Raw genomic sequence first — 19,711 nt, 5'->3', positions numbered from 1 at the left:
TCATTTCCACTGAATCTAATATTTCCTGTGCTCCAGTCTCGAATCGTTTCGTTCCACCAAATTCGTCGTCGAAGAGGGGAGGTGTTGGAGAGGAACGTGGCCGCCCTCGTTGGCATTAACGTGACGTGAACTCTACGTAGTATTGAACTCTTAATTATTGATTATTCCTTGGTTTCCTACACTAAGAAACCTGTGCTCAAATAAACTATTATTATGTCTATCACACTCTATTCTACTCTTCCTCACGAACCCTGCTTTTCAGTTTCTTCGTCCACATTTTCATATCATTTATTTATGTGAAGAACATGGAAACAATGTACACCAGGTGTTTTCCCAGAAACTCGGATTACTGTAGTTTTCTTTGCGAGACCTTGAATGCGTCCAAAGTCAACAAGCAGTATTCCCATGAGAAACTGTCTCAATCGATATTGTCCTCCCTCTGCCATCTGTCTTCATTTCTCAGTTTGCCCATTTACACAGAGGATATTCATTCATTCCTCCCATACAATGTCAGATTCCAATTCTTCGGAGGTTTTCGATGAATCCCTCAGTTCCAAAGTATTCGATAACCCCCATCTACTCGAAATCATTGTCAGTAATCTAACCTGGAATTGTGAGAGTAATTTAAGCACCCGATTAATCAATAAATCATTCAATTACCAATTTCTTCGAATAATTAGAAGAAATCATCGGAAAATGAAAATAGAGTTTATCGGAATAGCGGAGAGAAGTGTGGAAACCGCAAAGGATTGGATTTATATCAACTATCGAAAAATAAAGAAATCAATAATTCCCGGATATTTCAAGTGAGTCTCTATTTACGCTTTTGTAGTTTGTATCAATTTCCAGTTTTCTCAATAAAGTGGTCGGTGTGAAAGTGGAAGAAATCATTACAAATAACTTATGGCATCCTGAAGAAAAGTTCGCTCGAAACCTCCATAAGAGTATCCATTTGGACTTAATTGGCGGGAATCGTAAGTTCACAGAGTCAGGTGTCATTCAATATTTAAAGAAGAACTAAAGTGTCACGTTTTTCAAATTTTAGATTCCGATACTTTAGAAAATTTTGAGAAACTTTCACTATTAGATGCACGTGCCAAAAATAGCTACAATTCCCGTTCTCCTGACTCAAAATGAATTTGTTGGAAAAGGCGAGAAAATGGGAAATTTAGTGAAACACTGGTCGGACTTTACAGCGGCGCGGAAAAACTCTCCGAAAAAACATCATTTTGAGTCAGAGGAGAACAAGAATTGTATCGATTTTTTAGCATTTGCGTAAGAATAACAGTTTCTTAGAATTCTCCGAAATATCGGGATATACTATTTAAAAAACTATTCTTATATATAAAAGACGAGTGGGCATTGTCTGAGGCCAGGGTTAACTCTATTTCCTCGACCCGGGCCTGTCTGGGATTTTCCAACCCTGTCTGAGGCGCTGTCCGCAACAGTTTTGGAAAGAGAAAAGAAACTGAGCCAGTGGGCAAAACCTAACAGGTGTGCTCTACACAGCGACCGCCGCTTCAGACCATTCGGCCATACGGGCGCATTTGAGAAAGGGTGGCCACGTAGAGAAGAGACCAGACGGGTGAACTGCCGAAAACGGGGGAAGATAGGCTGTTATTAGTGTTCCGACAAGCGATCAGCAATGCTCGCCGAGCGCGAGAAATCTAGCATTTCTCGCACACGCAGTACTCGCATTTTATGTTTTTGTTGGCGTGAATGCGAGAATATTCTCGTTCTCGCAAATGCTCGCATTTTCTCGTTCTTTCATTTCTCGTTCTCGCAGATGATCGCATTTTTCAAATTCTCGCGTGAAGATCGCAAAAAATTGCGAGACTCGCGAGACTCGCATTTGAAAATAGCATTTATTCTTAGTAGAGAAGAATCCCGAGTCGAGATGGATTTATGGGTCGAGACAGATATCACTAGATCGGAAATTTTGCACTGATTTCAAATATGCATTCCAATCTTGCAAAACGATTTCATGAAATAAGTTATTCAGGGTTTCGTGAGTACCAAAACGGAAACTTTGAAGAAAAATTGTCCGAAAAACTAATTTAATTGGGTTGAGTTAAATCACAGTATTTTTCAAACGTCAGGGAATATTTTCGGCCGTTTATTAGAAAAAAACATTTTTGGACATATTTTGAAGTTTTTGGTAAATTAGGCCAATATTTTTTTTTGGATCTTGAAAAGTTTATAACACAGCACCTTGCACGGGGAACGCGCAATCAAAAAAACGAAAATTCGCCGTAGGGCATATTCGCATTGCCTACAGTAATTCTCAAGAGAAAAGTCAAAGTTTTACTGAGTCGGGCACATAAAAGCTTGAATATCTCGATTTATCTTTCAAGTTCAAGGTTTCATCACAATTTTCATCCTGACTTGTTCTTCAGGTAAATTGAAACTGTGTTCATTGAATTCTACGTACTCGCTTACATAAAACGTTTTCATTCTGTTCTAGCGTTCTGGGTTCTCATGACAGCCCACCAAACATTTCAATAACCTCCCCATAACGCCCCATGAGAAGGAAATGAATAACTTCGCCCACGTTCCTTTTTTTTTAATGATTATTATTATCAAAAACAGAGGAAAACAGTGAAATGTACTGTAGTTCACGTACGATTGCGAGACTCGCGAGTCTCGCAATATTTTTTGCGATCATCACGCGAGCATTAGAAAATGCGATCACGTGCGAGAACGAGCATTTGCGAGGCGAGAAATATGCGAGCATTTGCGAAAATGAAAATATTCTCGCATTCACGCAAGACTAAAATATAAAATGCGAGTAATGCGAGTGCGAGAAACAGCGAGAATTGCGAGAATCGTTTCACGAATCGGAACACTAGCTGTTATACAATAAAAAATGTGACTTTAGTCCTCCATTAGGATGGATGAAGGTTACACACTTTAAAAACCATCAAAGTTGTGAAGCTTTTCGGTATGTTCAAAACATGATTACATTGGAATTGAGTGACAAGCGAAAACCTGCACTTTGACACCTAAAACCGTTTCAAAGCGTACCCAAAACTAGATCATTTTGTTACTACCGTCGTTCTGACCTTATTGACCTGGGAACTCTCAGCGTCGATATGCATCACTTAGAGAGCCTATCTAATACATTACAGGAGGAAGTGTCCGCAGATTGATTGGACTGGAAGATGTGTGTGAAGGATGTGTGAAATGTGCGAATATGGCAAAACGATGTGTGGAGTATGGACCGTTGAGATTTCGAGTGTTGAAAAGGATTAAGAATCCGATGCATTACAGAAAACTGCATATTTCTGATAAGTGAGTTTATTTCCTCACATTTTGCTACTATCCAATGTTATAACTCTCTGCTCAAGGGTTAGTCCGTGCTATGAATGAACATATTTGATGACTGTCATTATTTCAGACTAATTGAATGTATTGCCGACTACTGTACACTGAAATCGACAACAAAAAAGAAGTGTTTCAAACGTTTGAATAACATCATAAGACGCTCTATTTCATGTGACACATTGGTTCTGTGGATAAGTGAAACAAGAGAATACTATATCAATGGGGTTCTGAAAAGTGCTCATTTCCCAATGCCACGAGAAGTATTGGATGTCATGATTAGGAAATGGAATGTCAAATCTGTGAAACTGAATATGATATGTAGGATGCCAGGGGTTTGATGTAGTGAGAAATGGGTAGAAAGAGGATACTTCACGAAGATCAAGGTAAATGATCCATTCTGGAAAACGGGTCAATCCAGTGAGTTAATGGAACATTTTGCTGTTTAACTCATTCTTCTATATTTCAGATCTCAAAATCCACCATGTTTCCGTCAGAGTATTAGAATCATACGATTGTGCTCGTGGACTAATGCAGCGTAACCCGGAAACGGAGGAAGAGAAGATTTATGAGAACTACATTGCAAATCTCCGAAGACTATTTCAAATGGACAAAATATCGATTGATTTCGGTCACTGGAGACATAAATACAGTGCTAGTTTGGAAGAATTCATGAAGAATATATTGAGAGTGATTCAATTGGAGAAACAACGGAAACTCGAAGTGAATATTCAATTTTTCACCGAGATTTGCAGTTTTAAAGTGGGAAATTCTGAAGAATTGGCTGAAATTCCATCAGAATACTCGTTGCTCAGTGATCGAGTGGAATGTATCCGAATGTTTGTCCCATTTGAAATTGTCGAAAGTGGTCCAGAGAGATTGAATATGATTAAATGGGTTGGGAGACGATTTCAGGTCAAGGATATGGATAATCATTTCACACTAAACTTGAATATTTATGTGAAGGAAATAGAGTTGAGGGAGTTGGATAACGGATTGATGGACACACATCCGAATAGTTTGATTGGAGTGTTCTTGCAACTGGTAACATAATATTCCCTGAAATTGATTGGTTTTCTTCATAACTTTGTTGTAAAGGCGTCTTCTTAAACATCAACCAGTAATTTCTCTCTCTAGAGATGACTGTTAAGTGGTTAATTACTGATCCTTTTACTATCACAAATTTAATTGATTTTTTATTGTACGTCACATTTAATCTTGTTGTTGCTGGTCAGTTGTTTTTTACATAAATAAAGCTGTTTTTTGTTTTGTAATACTTTTTTTTTAAAAAGAAGTCACTGGCCTAGAATCCGCCAACTCGGTCATCACACTGACCATCTTACACCGACCAAATTACTACAGTAACCAAAATCCCTATATTCTACTGGAAATCGGGTATAAAAAGGCAGTGGCTGACCTAGAATCCGTCAACTCGGCCAGCGTTCAGCATTTTCAGCATTTCCAACATCAAACCCACGAAATTCTGCAATTTCTACAATTTCTACCCATTGCTCATCTTAAAATCAGGTTTTGAACTGAAAAACGTCATATTTTTGTTTAAACCAATTTCCCTACACTGATAAGAAACCTACGTATATATTTCGAAACATTTTTTTTTCCTCATGCCGAAAAAGAGACGCAGACCACAAAGTTAAGAGCTAGCAAGGGGCTCAAACTATATAAAGGCAAGCGAATTTCGAAACTTTTCAATTTAATAAAAAATGTTAAAACAAATATTTGATCTACCCATCGCAATTGCAAAATATCTATATTCAATGCTCTGCTTCACGACTGCCAACGACGATAAAAGTCACTGTATAGTGTACACAGATGGCTCCTGTATAAACCAGGGCAAGGACTCGGCTAAAGCGGGTTTCGGTGTTTGTTGGGATGAAAACTGTAAGTATTTTTGGAATTTGCACTGGTTAATTAGTCAAAACCTTTTGAATGAGCAATTTGTACATGCAATTGAAGCATTCCACTACTTCATGCACCTTCAAAGTGGGTTACTGTAGTTTTGTTTAGTTTTTTCTATATTTTCCTGATAGTTCAAGTTCTGAGACACATTTTATGTAAAAATTAGTGAAAAATATTGAAAATTCAGAAAGTTACAGAATTTCGAAACTTTTCGAATGTCAAATTTTCACAAAACCTACCATAACTCTCTTATCTTCAGCACCAGGATTCTGCTTTGTAAAATTTCGAATTCAGCTCGGCGAGACCTTTCAAATGAGTATAATCATGCCTAGATTTGAAGGGAACTGGGTCTCACCACTGGGTTACTGTAGTTTTCGTGGTGAGACCCAATTTGGAGAAAACCTAGTCGTGATTATACTCATTTGAAGCGTTTTGACGAGTTGAATTTAAAAATGTTAATTTTTCAAAATTGAGCTAGAACTGGAAAAGTTACAGTAGTTTGGAATTCAGAAGTTTTTTCGAAAAGTTTCGAAAAGTTTCGAAAATCCATAACTCTACCAATTTTGATGCTATCTGCACAATTTTTGGCTTAAAATTTTTCGAATTATTATGAAAATCTGCGATAAATACAATCAGTTGGTACAGTACCTCAGAATCTCGGATTACTGTAGTTTTCGCGGTGGGACCCATTATTTTTTAAAAGAATTCTCAGAATATAGGCATGATTATACTTTTCTGAAAGCTCTTGCTCTGAAAATTTCATTAATTTTATTTTCAGACCACCCTAATAACTATTCCGGCAAAGTACACGGTCTCCAAGACAGTGGTCACGCGGAACTTTGTGCCGCTGAGCACGCAATTAAGCAGGTAAGTCTGAATGGTGGCCTAGAAATCCAATTTTATATTTTCTAGGCCATCGACGATGGATACCGTTCAATCACACTGAGAGCGGATTCCGAGTTAGTTGGACATGTGGTTCGGAACCCGGAAGCGTTTAGTAAAAGGTACCAAAAATATTTAAATAAAAAATTATCGATTATAATTAAAATTCTTTTTCAGCAGCCACCCTGACTACCACGACGTGATCTCCTCAATAAGCCTAATGAAATCTCAAATCTATATCAAAGTGGAGTACGTGAAGGCTCATAATGGGATCCCTGGAAATGAGAAAGCTGATGAACTGGCTAAACTTGGCGTGCGGACGGCGAGTCTAGAGACTGTATGGAGATATACTAGGAAGATGAGGAAGATGATGGATAAGAGATGGAGGGAAAGGAGAGGAAGGGGTACTGTATCTATGAGAGTCAAAAATTCAGAGCCCTAGAAACCGCAGAGCTCTTATCGAAGGAAGAGAAGGACGTGGCGACTACCGTACCTACAGTAACCAAGAAATTCGAAAAACCTACGAAATCTACTAGAAGACTCAAGATACAGAAAGCCTCAACTAAGCCAGATGCAGTAGGACCTACAGTAACCAAACCACCTACAGTATCCCCTAGTAAGCCTACAGTACCCTTCAAACCTAGACCCCGCCCTCTCAAGAAGCTGATGAAATGCCGGACTATGAGCTTACTAAGCATTAGCTCCGCCTCTAGAGCTAAGGTCGTGGCTAGAGGGAGGAACAAGAAAGTCGCAAAATTGAGTACTGTAGACATCAACCAGGACTTCTATTCCAAGAACCCCCTACCTATGGAGGCGATCGAGGTTACTGTAGACTCACAAAATTCCGAAAATTCGGTTCGTCAGCAGAAGCAGAAGGTGAATGCTCAGATTACTCAGAAGCCGGAAGTACCCACAAATGCTAAACCTAAGCAAACTCGTCGAGCGAACAAAAGAAAACGTTCAAAGACTCCTACTCCTGGTAGCCGTCAATCTACAGTAACCAAAACATTCGAAAAACCTGCTAAATCTACTAGAAGACTCAAGATACAGAAAGCCTCAACTAAGCCAGATGCAGTAGGACCTACAGTAACCACGCCACCTACCGTACCCTCCGCTAAACCTACAGTACCCTTCAAACCTAGACCCCGCCCTCTCAAGAAGCTGATGAGAGGTCGGACTATGAGCTTACTAAGCATTAGCTCCGCCTCTAGAGTGGCTAGACGGTTTCCAAGAAGAAGGAACAACCCTGTACCTATGGAGGCTACCAAGGTTACTGTAGGCTCACAAAATTCCAAAAATTCGGTTCGTCAGCAGAAGCAGAAGGTGAATGCTCAGATTACTCAGAAGCCGGAAGTACCCACAAATGCTAAACCTAAGCCAACTTGTCGAGCGAACAAAAGACAACGATCAAAGGCTGCTACACCTGGTAACGGTCAATCTACAGTAACCCAGAAGCCTACAAAACCGAGCTAAGAAGTTTGGAGCTTAAGGAAAATCGATCAGAAACAAACTTGTTGAAAAATGCCACCGGAAAAATGGAAAATTCTGGAAAAAATGACGAAAAACAACTGTTCGGACCAAAAAATGCAACTAAAGAAATCCCGAAACCCCTTTTTCTATATTCATTGAACTGTATTTTATATTTTCTTACTTAATAAATATATTTAATAAAGATTTCCGAATTTGAACCGCCCATATAAGATCTGGTACTCATTAGCATACTTGCAAACCGGGCCAAAACGGGCCGACACGGGCCGGCCCGTAACTCGCGTCAAACTCAATATTATGAGCTCAAAAATATAATTAACGAATAACCATCCGGCCCGTAGTAGGTCACGGATATAGAACTCGCTGAGATCAACATTTTGTTATATTTTTCAGCTCATAATATTGAGTTTCAAGTGAGTTACGCGGCGGCCCGTGTCGGCCCGGTTTGCAAGTATGCTAATTAGAACCGTTAAATCCATGTCTAATTGCTTTAATATAAAGGTAACCCATTCTGTCAGTTCTGAAACCGATTCTATTTCGGACTATTCTTATTTGGGTTGACACAAGCGATTTACTTGAAACTGAGTTTTATGAGACAATGTCAGTATTTCTCGAACTGCCCCTAGAACACATCGGCCAAACGCAATTAGTCCATTTGGTTTTTTGATATTATGGGTCCATATGATAGTCTTATGAAAAAACCGTACAGCTTTTTAGGCTCCGCCCCCTTTGACATATAGAAAAAAATCGGGGGAGTGAAAAAATTAATTTCTTCCCTTCAACTGGTATCTAAAAAAAAGTTCAGAAATGAATTTTAAGCGTGTTTTTGAACATTTTTTGTGTTGACAACTTTTCAAAAATCATTTGGCATCAGTCAAAAAGATTTGGTTTTTTGAAAAAAATGTCTGTTTTTCCCATACCCCCAACAATTTTATAATTAGTTCCAAAAAGTTTTTTATTGCAGTCTGATTGTCTTTAGACCGTCCAACCTTGTGCCAATTTTTATCCCGAAATTCCGGGACCTTTTTTTTCTATAAGCAAAAATGTGTGTTTTTTCACGAAATTTTCACGTACCCCCCTCCATGGTGAAAAAAGTGAAAGTCTCAAAATTTCAAGAAAATTTGTATATAAGTTTACCTAACAATAATTGAAAGGTTCATCGAATATAAAAACATATAATGATTTTCTTCTGAAGTTATGAGACCTCAAAATCTCAAAATCACTATTTTCAGATGGAGCTGTAAAAATCAGATATTTTTCAAACTTTCATCAATTTAGTACTTATAATATTATTTAATTTTGCATTTTTCATAAGTTTTCATCAGTTTTCTGAGAAAGAAAATTATCAGTCACGTTTTTCTCTGCTCGGTGTGTCTTGAAATTTTTGATATTTCTGTATCCTATCAATGCGGAGATGCCTGGAGTGCCAAAGTCTAAATACACTTTTAGAAAAGTTCAGAACTGAAATGTACTAGTGACAGAGATAAAAATATAATCTAAAAACATCAGATAGCTACGTTGCAAAAGAAGGAAACATAATGACATTGCAACACTTTTTCACATTAATCACCGACTGGAAACTGATGAATCGTTTGCCTATATCATTGCTACGTAATTTTTAATAGTAATGTCATTCAGAAATAATGTGGAATCTTAAATTCGAACCATTTCACTGCTTAGAAAAAGGTCCCGTAGGAAGGATACAGAAATATCAAAAATTTCAAGACACACCGAGCAGAGAAAAACGTGACTGATAATTTTCTTTCTCAGAAAACTGATGAAAACTTATAAAAAATGCAAAATCAAATAAAATTATAAGTAATAAATTAATGAAAGTTTGAAAAATATCTGATTTTTACAGCTCCATCTGAAAATAGTGATTTTGAGATTTTGAGGTCTCATAACTTCAGAAGAAAAGCATTATATGTTTTCATATTTGGTGAACTTCTCAATTACTGTTAAGTAAACTCATATACAAATTTTCTTGAAGTTTTGAGACTTTCACTTTTTTCACCATGGAGGGGGGTACGTGAAAATTTCGTGAAAAAACACACATTTTTGCTTATAGAAAAAAAAGGTCCCGGAATTTCGGGATAAAAATTGGCACAAGGTTGGACAATCTCAAGACAATCAAACTGCAATAAAAAACTTTTTGGAACTAATTTGAAAATTGTTGGGGGTATGGGAAAAACAGACATTTTTTTCAAAAAAACAAATTTTTTGACTGATGCCAAAAGATTTTTCAAAAGTTGTCAACACAAAAAATGTTTAAAAACACGCTTAAAATTCATTTCTGAACTTTTTTTTCAGATATCAGTTGAAGGGAAAAAATTAATTTTTTCACTCCCCCGATTTTTTTCTATATGTCAAAGGGGGCGGAGCCTAAAAATCTGTACGGTTTTTTCATAACATCATCATAGGGACCCATAATATCAAAAAACCAAATGGGCTAATTGCGTTTGGCCGATGTGTTCTAGGGGCAGTTGGCCTTAGGTTGATCACTAGAGAAAGTGTCTCTTATAAGCTGAAAAATATATTCAAAAAAAAAGGATAGTCTTGTTCTATTACAGTTTTCATTTCACTGTGAGTTCACTTCAACGCCACAGGACAATTCAAACCAATCCAGTCATCATCTGGGTCGTCGACGTAGGAAACTAATCTATAACGGAGCTGAGTCAGATGATTCCGGTACCAGGAAAAAATTTCGTACTGAAAGAAATGTCTATTTAATAGATAATGAACAAGTGTACTCACTTTTATTTCAAAATGTTCAGGTTCCTTTTTAGCAGGGTGCACTGAAAACATGGCAACGAAACGACGCGACATTGGTGGAACTGAGCCCAATGCAGCCGGTCTGACAATTTTTTCCTCAATAAGCGTCGCTGTGAAAATATATATGAAAATGATAGCGTTATTTCTACCGAGATTATCTTTATACAAGTTTTGAAGAGCTTCCACTTTTTCTCCAAAAGTTATAGTGTTCCAAACACATCTTTGCTTTGGTAACTAGGAATATACGCTCCAATGATAATGACAACACACTCACCTCACTTGAAGATAATTGGTTTCCGATAAGTTCTCCACCATAAATAAAGCATATCTATTTTTGAACCAATTGTAGATCACCACTTCATCCTTTTCATTCTTTTCCTTCAGCCCATTTTTCGCAATCATTGTCTGCAGGCTTACAGCAAAATCAGAGTCTGGCAACATGTTGAAATACATGGAGACACCATCCAGAGGCGTTGGGCTGTAATAACTTGTTATTTCTTACAGTTTTGATACATGTCTATAGTTATGTACCTTCTAACAATCCATTCCAACGACAAATCTTTAAAACGTTCGCCGTAAACGGAAAACAGAGTATATGTTCCGGGGTCTAAGAAAACGGGTTCAGTCGTAAGTCGGTCGCATGATTCTAAGAAAGAATGAATCAATTCTCCACAATCATTTTTTGTTGCTCCCTTGTGAATGTTCAGAATCAAAGATTCGAATGTTGTACCTCTCTGTTTAACACAAACTTCGAATTCAAACTTCTGACGTTCTTTGATGTCAAGGCATAAAACACTGCAAGACTCGTATTGTCGCAGATATTTTGCTCTATTGAACTCACTGGTTTCCATATGATTCAGTTGCTTCCCATGGTATAATTGCATTTTGCAGAAAACATTTCTCAAACATTGGCTCCTTGTATTCACAAATGTAAAAACGGTAAAAATATCGAATAAAATCTTCAATTCGAAACCAGAACAATTTGTTTTCAGCTTTTTTCTGATCACAAGCAGACAGTTTGTTGTGGATTTCTGAAGACTCGTACATAAATATGAACATGCCTGCCAACCGGGCCAAAAGGGTCCGGCGAGCTCTATGTGTATGATTTAACACGGACCAGACGGCTATTCGTTAATGTACCGCGTGCAGAAAACTATTCTAGACCGGCTTGCGGCCCGTAGTGAGCGATTCTGGAAAAGTAGCCATAATTGAGATACAGTGACCAAACTACAGTAAACTTGGTCACTGTAGTTAGGGTTAATGAACCGGGCTAGAGTGGCTTTTTTGACGATTTTCGTCTTTTTTTTCACTTTTTCACGGCCCGCTGTAAATTTAGCTATCCGACCCGTAGTAGGGGTCAAAGACATAGCTCACGCTGAGATCTACAATTTAGTATATTTCTCACAAAGGAAGTGTTTGGAGACGCCGTTTTCAAACGAACTATAAATTTGGTCCCAGGTGCGAAACCAGCTAAATGTTTCTGCGAGACGAGTTATGAGCTCTCAAATATTTCTAATGCTTAACCTTCTTCTTATGAAATTCTAATTAGGGAAATAGTATATGCAAGATAATCTGGTAAATTGCAGGGGGAACTCAAATGGAACCGCGCGTAGGAGTATATGCGACCGACTTAAAATTCCATGTGAAAAAGCTTGACCATATAAAAAGTTTGAGAGCTCATAACTCGACTCGAAGAGACATTTAGCAGGTTTTGACTACTGAAATGAATTTCCCGTAGTTGGAAATACCTATAGCCAAATTTATGGGACGTTTGAAAGTGGCCCGGTTTGCAACTGACCGTCTTCATAAATTGGCAAGAACTCAGTAGTCGTAGGACTAGTTTCGTGGGTTGATCCGATTAGAATCAATCGATGATCGTCCTGCTGTTTGAAATCCAAAATTGAGTAGGCATGACCATTCTCCAAGTTTAATTCGACATACACTTTTTTCTCTTCCGATTCTTCTTCTATATATGGTGTCGCAGCTGCCATTACAAAACCAGAGGAGCTGGAAACAGAAACTAGAAAAGTGTATGGTTGAGTTTGGAGATATGGGACATGGAATATTTCACCGGGAAGCTTTTTCATAATAAAAACTCTCACTAGTATTTAATAAAGTCCTCCCAAATATCTTCTAAGTCCTTGTCCTTGTCTATCATGATCAGCGTAGAAGGACAACCGGTTAGGCACGTGAGGGCTTCGGTACAGCTTATTCCTTTCAGGTTCGCATAACTTCCTTTGATTTTAGCAAATGCTTTTTCGATGAATGACACCCATAACTGATTGTTATTGGTTCGAGCGAACACTTGTCTTCTATTGTACTGTGGAATATGATAGTCGAACTTGATCACTTCCCATTTCCCGTTCACAAATAGTCTGAAATATTTATTCCCTTACTAGTCAGAGCTCACGGGAAAAGGTTATGAAACCAGTTTGGAGATATGCGACATAGCCTTTATCATTGGAAAGCTGGAAAAATGCTGATTCCTGTATTCAGTTTTAGGGTAACAATTTGAAATTTTTCAGAACTTTTGCCTTGTTCTTCTTGAATACCAGGCCTTGAGGGCAAAAACTGAATATATATTTGTAATCAGCGTGATTTCAGCTTTCAAATAGTATAAGTCACGTCACATATTTTCAAACGGATTCCATGACCTTCTCTAGTCAGTACATACCTAACGTGTACTATTCCACAATCCTTTATATACTCCCTGTCAGGTAGTATGAATTCTAACAATTCCTTCCGTCTAGCAATACACTGAATTGCAGCAATCAATCCACAATCACCCAGATTCCCTTGTTCCACGTGGAATGGCCATGGATCGTTATAAACACACCAGTCATCGTTAAGACTCTCAGAAAATGTATGAGGTGCACACCATGGACCCGTCATATCTTGAAGTGTTGGCTTATCATATCTATCCAGAATTCTTCCAACACACGATGGGTCATCCGGCGGGAAATCTGGATCCAAATAGATTCCTCCTGTCGATCTGAAAAAAAACTTTACAGCTTCCGGTAGTCTAGTGAAGCGCGTTTGCACATGACTTGGTGGGTTGCCAATTGAGTCGCGGCTCAGCCAAATCGCGTGCTTATAACGCCACTTTTTTCGCTTAAATCTAGCACAATTCGGATAAATTTTTGAACTTCGCGCTAATTTTACGCTAATTTTTTTGGACCCTGTGAACTTTTCAATTGTAACTAGTCAGTTATGGTAGTGTACCTCAGTTTTTGGGCTTGCTTCTCACATTTCTTCTCTTCTTTTTCGAAAATGTCTTCTTTCGTCGTCTGGAATACCACGGAAAATGACATTGTGGAGAGGGAGAGGGAAGGAATGAAATTCGGAAGTTTTTTTTTTAAATCGGTTTTTATGAGAATGAAATCGAATGTCACGCTTGGGTCAATTTATTTGAAACCATGATTATAATAGTAAAAAAAGTGTCTAGTTCAACGGTATAGGGCACTCCAACTGGTCAACTGGTGAATCATAGAACCAGTTGAGAGGGTTCTTGTACCACGAGCAGATTTGGTACTGAAAGAAATTTTCATGGAAAAATAGTTAGAGACTAATGAGCCTACTTTTATCTTGAAATCATCATATTTTTCCGCGTCGGACACTGGGATGATGGCGATGATCGAGCGCGACATTGGTGGTATTGAAAGCCACTTTTCGGATAGGTTCATACTGTAATAATAGAATTTATTACCGTAAAAACTGTAACATAAGCAAAAAAAGTGAATAGATATTTGGAATCAGCGTTTTCTCAGCTTTCCAATCATATCAGTCAATGGTTTAGTAACTAATATTCATGACAAACTCACTTCACTCGAACATAATTGGCTTCCGATGAGTTCTCCATCATAAAATGAGCATTTTTCTCTTTGAGCAACTTGTAAATCACTATGTTATCTTTCTTGTTGTTCTCTACCGTCCCATTTTTCGCAATCATAGTTTGGAGACTTTTGATAAAAACTGATTGGGGGAACAAATTGAAAAATATCGCGACACTATCCAAAGACGTCGGGCTGTAATAACTTTTTCTTCTTTTTTTATTCCGTTCAAATTTATTTATTACTATAAATACCTTCTAACATGCCATTTCAACGATAAACCAGCAAACTTTCGATCAGATACGAAAAACAGAGAATACGTTCCAGGGTCCAAAAACATGGGCTCAGTCGTAAGTCGGATGTCATATTGATAGAAACACTGAATCAATTCTCCACAATTGTCATTTGTTGCCTCCCTGTGAATGTTCAGAATCAATGGTAGCCGGTACTTGTCGTCTGAAAAAGGTATTTTACTAGGGAGTGTTGCAGACGTAACTACCCTTTCAAATTCGCTAATTGGTCCTATTAAGTACTTTTTTTCTGATTCAAATAATATGTAATCTAATTTTACAGAATTAATCGGATTCAGCGCAAAATTTAAGCCAAAGTAGTCGTTTTTTGGGGTTTCTAGCGACAATTTGAAATTTGGGGGGTACGGTAGCTCGGTGTTTGCGGACTAAACGTTGGATTTTACGACACTTTGTGCTACCGCGATGAAAATTGATTTCTAGACTAATTCAAGCAAGGAAAACACGATTCTGAGCTTAAAATTTAAAAAAAATCGGTACCTATGATCTACCGGATTATTTACTTTTTTTGCTCATCGCGGCGATTTCATGAATAAGCTAATTGATCCTATTAAACACTTTTAAACACGCTGATTTAAAATATAAGCAAGTTTTGCACTGGAAATGGCTCAAAATGCATTTATCTCGGTTCAATTCATGAAATCGCCGCAATGAGCAAAAAAAAGCAAAAAATCCAAAATCCGGGCGATCATAGGTTCCGATTTTTATTTATTTTTAATTTTGAGCTCAGAATCGTGTTTCCCTTGCTTGAATTAGTCTAGAAATCAATTTTCATCGTGGTAGCACAAAGTGTCGTAAAATCCAATGTTTAGTCCGCAAACACCGAGCTACCGTACCCCCAAAAAACGACTATTCTGTCTCAAATTTTGCGCTGAATCCAACGATTAACTTCATTAACTCTACCTATTCCGGCACTACAAACTTCAAATGCGATCTTCTGACGTTTTTTGATGTGGAGACATAGAACTCTACAGTGACTCATATTGGTGCGGGAAATACGCTCTACTGTACTTACTCGCTTTGACATGAATCAGTTTTTTTGGCTTGCTGCAAAAAACGTTTCTCAAACATTGGCTCCTTGTATTCACAAATGTATAAATAGTCGAAATATCGAATGAAATCTTGAATTCTGAACCAAAACAATCGTTTTTCTGCTTCCAGTTGATCGGCGGCTGACAGCTTGTTGTGAATTTCTGGAAAATCGAATACGGTTTTTGAAATGACACCGAACTTGTGTTATCTAGCCTAAAAACCGTCCAAATGGTTGTAAAATTTTGGCCGTTTTCAGTTGAAATTGGCCAATTTTGAGGGTGTGTCATGGTTATACTTATTGTCCCATCAAGTAGATTTTTAATGGATCATACAGATCAAAAATAGAGCTGCATTTTTGTATTTGACAATTTTTTTGTACGAACACTCCTTAGAGAGTTATAGTCATTTTAAAACGATTTGCACTATTTCACACTGAAATTGGTCGATTTGAGGGAGAAATTACTTTGTCGATACGTAACTTGCTAGGGAGCGTCCGTACAAAAAAGTTGTCAACTACAAAAATGAAGGTCTACTTGCGATCTATGCACTTCATAAACAATCAATATTATGAGACTATCAGGGAGGCCGTGTCACATCTAATTACTGCGAGTGGTGTCGCATTCTTTATGGCCAGAGTACTGTATATCCGTTATTTTAATGTAAAGTTCACTAAAAATGGTGGAATTTGTGTTAAATTTAGTTGTTCTGGTAAAAACCTCAAAAAATATCAGTAAATTCGTGTAGACAAAAAACATTTTCCAATTGGGATATCCATTAGGCGGGAGAAAAACTTGCCTTCACTATAAATTGGCAGAAATTCGTTTTTATGATTATCCGTCCCAGTAGATCCAATCAGAATCAATTGATTGTCATCATGTGTTTTGAAATCCAATATTGAGTAGGTCTCATCGCATTTCAGTTTCATCTCGTATAACATTTTCTTCTCGTCCGAACCTTTTTGCAATAATGGTGTCGAGGCAACCATAAGACGACTGCATGATCTGAAACCAAAGTGATAATTGGGGGATGCAAATAATCTCTCACAAATTTTCAATAAGGTGTCTCCACATCAAATCCGGATTTGCTTTCTTGTCTGAAATAGGTAAAAGGGTTTCATTCTTGCAAATCGGGCAACTCGCTTAAAACGCAATCTTATGAGTCGAAAAATATACCACAATGTAGATCTATGTCAGTTATTTATTTATTTATTTATTGAGCACGATAGAAGCGGGATGTTCAGTCAATGTAATGTAATATAGGGCAGAGATGTCGGAAAGTTACTTTTTTCTAAAACAGAAGTCGGAAGTCGGAACTCGGAAGCGATGTTCCTTATCCGGAAGTCGGAAGTCAGAAGTCAAATGTAGATTTTTTTTGCAAAAGTTCAAAAACTTCATGAGAAAAATCATAAAACTCGCGAAAATCAGTGGAAAATTAGTTTTTGGCTGAAGAAAAGCCTATTTTCTGTCCATTTTAGACCATTTTTCCTTGTATTTCTGCAAATTCCACAATTATGGAATCATTAATGTCGGAAGTAACTCTCCTTATCTGGAAAAAAACACCGGAAGTCAGAATATGATATAATTTTGGGCGGTTCTTTAAAACTTGCTGATATCTACATTTTGGTATATTTTTCAGCTCGTAAAACTCAGTTCCAGCTGCAGCGAGTTAGTATGCATTGACTAAAACGAAATGACATACTAATTCCAATTCGTGTGCATTTACATCCAGTCAAACACTCAAATGCTACTTTCGCGTTGCCTGCGAGCATTTTGACGTAATGATTGTGGACCTTCGCGTAAGCTTTAACGATGAATGCAACCCAAAATTGATTTCGGTACGTTGTCGCAGTAGCCGACTTCCCTTTAGCGGCAGGAAGAAAAAAGTCGATTTTTATTACTTGCCATTTTCCATCAACGAATAATCTGAAGCAGGTTTTTAGTGGACTCGGTGACTGTCCGAGGACAAGACAATCTACAGTGCTCCACATAATCTTACAAGGAAAGGCCTCCAGGTGACCGTGGAGTTCTGGGACGTGACCTATATCGTTGGAAAGCTGAGAGAACGCTGATTCCAAATATATATTCAGTTTTTGCCCTCGAGGCCTGGTATTCGAGAAAAACGAGGTCAAAGTTTGCACCCCTGACAAGTCATTACCTTACCGTAAAATATCGGCACCGTGGTGCAGGTGGTAGTGAGGCGGTGTGGCATGAGGAAGGGTGTGGGTTCGGTACCAGCCACGTGATTTTTTTTGTTACATTTTTTGTAATGAACTTTTAAGATTTTCTGACCAGGTTTGTTTTATTGATTTTCAAGTAAAAATAACAAAAGTTTTAAAGTGCTTTCCGTGTAGTCTTTTCGGAAAAGATTTTTACTCAAAAAAGTTCTTCCCCAGGTTTATCATGACCGGGGACCAAACCAGGTTCAAACTTTGACCTCGTTTTTCTTGAATACCAGGCCTCGAGGGCAAGTCCGATAACTCCACGGAGGCTATCTGGTTTCGAAACGTCTTGGTTCAAAAAATGAGGGCTCGAGCATTTCCATGAAAACTCAAAAAACTTCTTGTAAAACATGATTTTTTACCCAGAATATTAAACAAATATAACGAAAACTCAAAAATAAATGTTTTCCCAAAGTTTCAGGTCGATTCGACCAAATTGAAAAAAGTTATGGCCGCCATGACAATTTATTACCTTTCTGACCCTTGAAAATTGCAAAAAAAAAACGACATTTTTCAGAAATTTGACCTTGTTTTTCTCGGTTACCAGGCCTTGAGGGCAAAAACTGAATATATATTTGGAATCAGCGTGATTTCAGCTTTTTAATGATGCCGGTCAAGTCCCATAACTCCACGGAGGCTATCTGGTTTCGAAATGTCTAAAAAACTCAAAAAACTCACCTAACCTGCACAATTCCACAATCTTTTGTATAATCTCTCATCGGTAAAATGTGCTCTAAAAGCTCTCTTTTCCTCGCAATCGTCTGAATCACAGCAATCAACCAGTTGTTGTCCAAATTAGTCCCTTGACCAACATGAAATGGCCACGGATCGTCATAAAGACACCATTTGCCATGTTCTTGCTCGGCTATTTCTCTGGGAAGGCACCACGTGGTAAGGGTTCGACTGTACACCCAATAGCCCGTCGCGTTTCTAACCTTTGTTATAATACTGCTGACATCGTGGAACTCTAGATCAAAGAACACTTGTTTGGAGAGTCTTTAATGAATCTTTATGAGCACAGGCTTGCTGAAATGGTGTACCTTAAGGTTTTAGCCAGCTGTTCGCACTCGTCGTCGCTTTGTTTGAAGACATCTTTTTCGTCGGGAAGAATCTCCACTTTGAACGACATCGAGATTCGAGGGTTGGCAAGAAGAGAAATGAAATGTTCATTAAAAATAATTGAGTAACTCTGAGTGTTCAGGTTTTCACGTCGGAACAAATAATTATCATATTGCACGGTCACCCATACGTTTCAATTCAATTCTTTTATTTTTTGCATTGAAAATCTCGCAATGAAAAAAATCAATAGAGAAAACGGTAATGAAGAACCGATTTTCAAAAATTTTCAGATACAATTTTCCAGCCAACGAGCCGTATTGCGCAGCTTTCGAAAACGGCATGATAGAGCTGGGTCAAAAGCATATATGTGCAAAGTTTCCGTCAATCCCTGATAAGAAAAGGTTGTTTCAATGAATAAATTAAATAAAAAAGAAAATATTAAAATACTAAAATCCTATCACCCCCAGTCATGAGTCCCTCTGATTAAATCATCGAATGCTTATCATTTATTAACCAGTCGCAGGCGTAGCAATAATAATAAAAGAAAAAGTTATCTATTTCTATCGGTTAGGACAGAAACAGACTTTGAGGATCTGAAAAGAAAAGAAACTTACAACACAAGGACGGTTTATTCGCGTGCTTATCAAAAGCAAAACTAAATTTTATCACAGAGTTCGATCTTATATAGGCTTTCATGATGTGGAGTGGGTTTTACGGTTGCCACGCGTATATTCATTTCCTTTGCCTTCTGTGATTCCGTGTGTTTCCGTGGACATGGGGTTGAGGCGGGGCCACTTCCCCCCCCTCTGGGCTGCCGGGCGTCCTGGGTTGAAGTCTCTCTTCAATCCGTTTGGAAGAGTCTTAGGTGTCGTCTTCAGTCGAAT

General features: G+C 38.0%; 3 protein-coding genes across 3 annotated transcripts; 1 reads left to right on the top strand and 2 right to left on the bottom strand.

Annotated features, from left to right (window-relative positions):
• Positions 1-696: 696 nt before the first annotated feature.
• GCK72_011435 (uncharacterized protein) lies at positions 697-4,374 on the top strand (the record flags this gene model as incomplete). Its single annotated transcript, XM_053728445.1, has 5 exons — positions 697-806; positions 850-974; positions 3,129-3,291; positions 3,398-3,642; positions 3,791-4,374. The coding sequence occupies 5 exons, from the start codon at positions 697-699 to the stop codon at positions 4,372-4,374; spliced, it is 1,227 nt and encodes a 408-aa protein (XP_053588022.1).
• Positions 4,375-10,197: 5,823 nt separating this feature from the next.
• GCK72_011434 (uncharacterized protein) lies at positions 10,198-13,691 on the bottom strand (the record flags this gene model as incomplete). The annotated part of the gene is made up of 9 exons (XM_053728444.1): positions 10,198-10,317; positions 10,363-10,462; positions 10,655-10,858; positions 10,912-11,175; positions 11,222-11,411; positions 12,179-12,387; positions 12,483-12,755; positions 13,055-13,372; positions 13,603-13,691. The coding sequence occupies 9 exons, from the start codon at positions 13,689-13,691 to the stop codon at positions 10,198-10,200; spliced, it is 1,767 nt and encodes a 588-aa protein (XP_053588021.1).
• Positions 13,692-13,821: 130 nt separating this feature from the next.
• On the bottom strand, positions 13,822-18,897 carry GCK72_011433 (uncharacterized protein; the record flags this gene model as incomplete). The annotated part of the gene is made up of 11 exons (XM_053728443.1): positions 13,822-13,911; positions 13,959-14,064; positions 14,202-14,405; positions 14,465-14,666; positions 15,422-15,486; positions 15,534-15,711; positions 16,352-16,551; positions 16,595-16,643; positions 17,273-17,472; positions 18,447-18,764; positions 18,809-18,897. The coding sequence occupies 11 exons, from the start codon at positions 18,895-18,897 to the stop codon at positions 13,822-13,824; spliced, it is 1,701 nt and encodes a 566-aa protein (XP_053588020.1).
• Positions 18,898-19,711: the final 814 nt, after the last annotated feature.

This window comes from Caenorhabditis remanei, chromosome III (assembly GCF_010183535.1).
Source record: "Caenorhabditis remanei strain PX506 chromosome III, whole genome shotgun sequence".
Lineage (NCBI taxonomy): Eukaryota > Metazoa > Nematoda > Chromadorea > Rhabditida > Rhabditidae > Caenorhabditis > Caenorhabditis remanei.
Note: the sequence above shows the minus strand (reverse complement) of the source record. Positions and strands in the feature narration are given on the sequence as shown.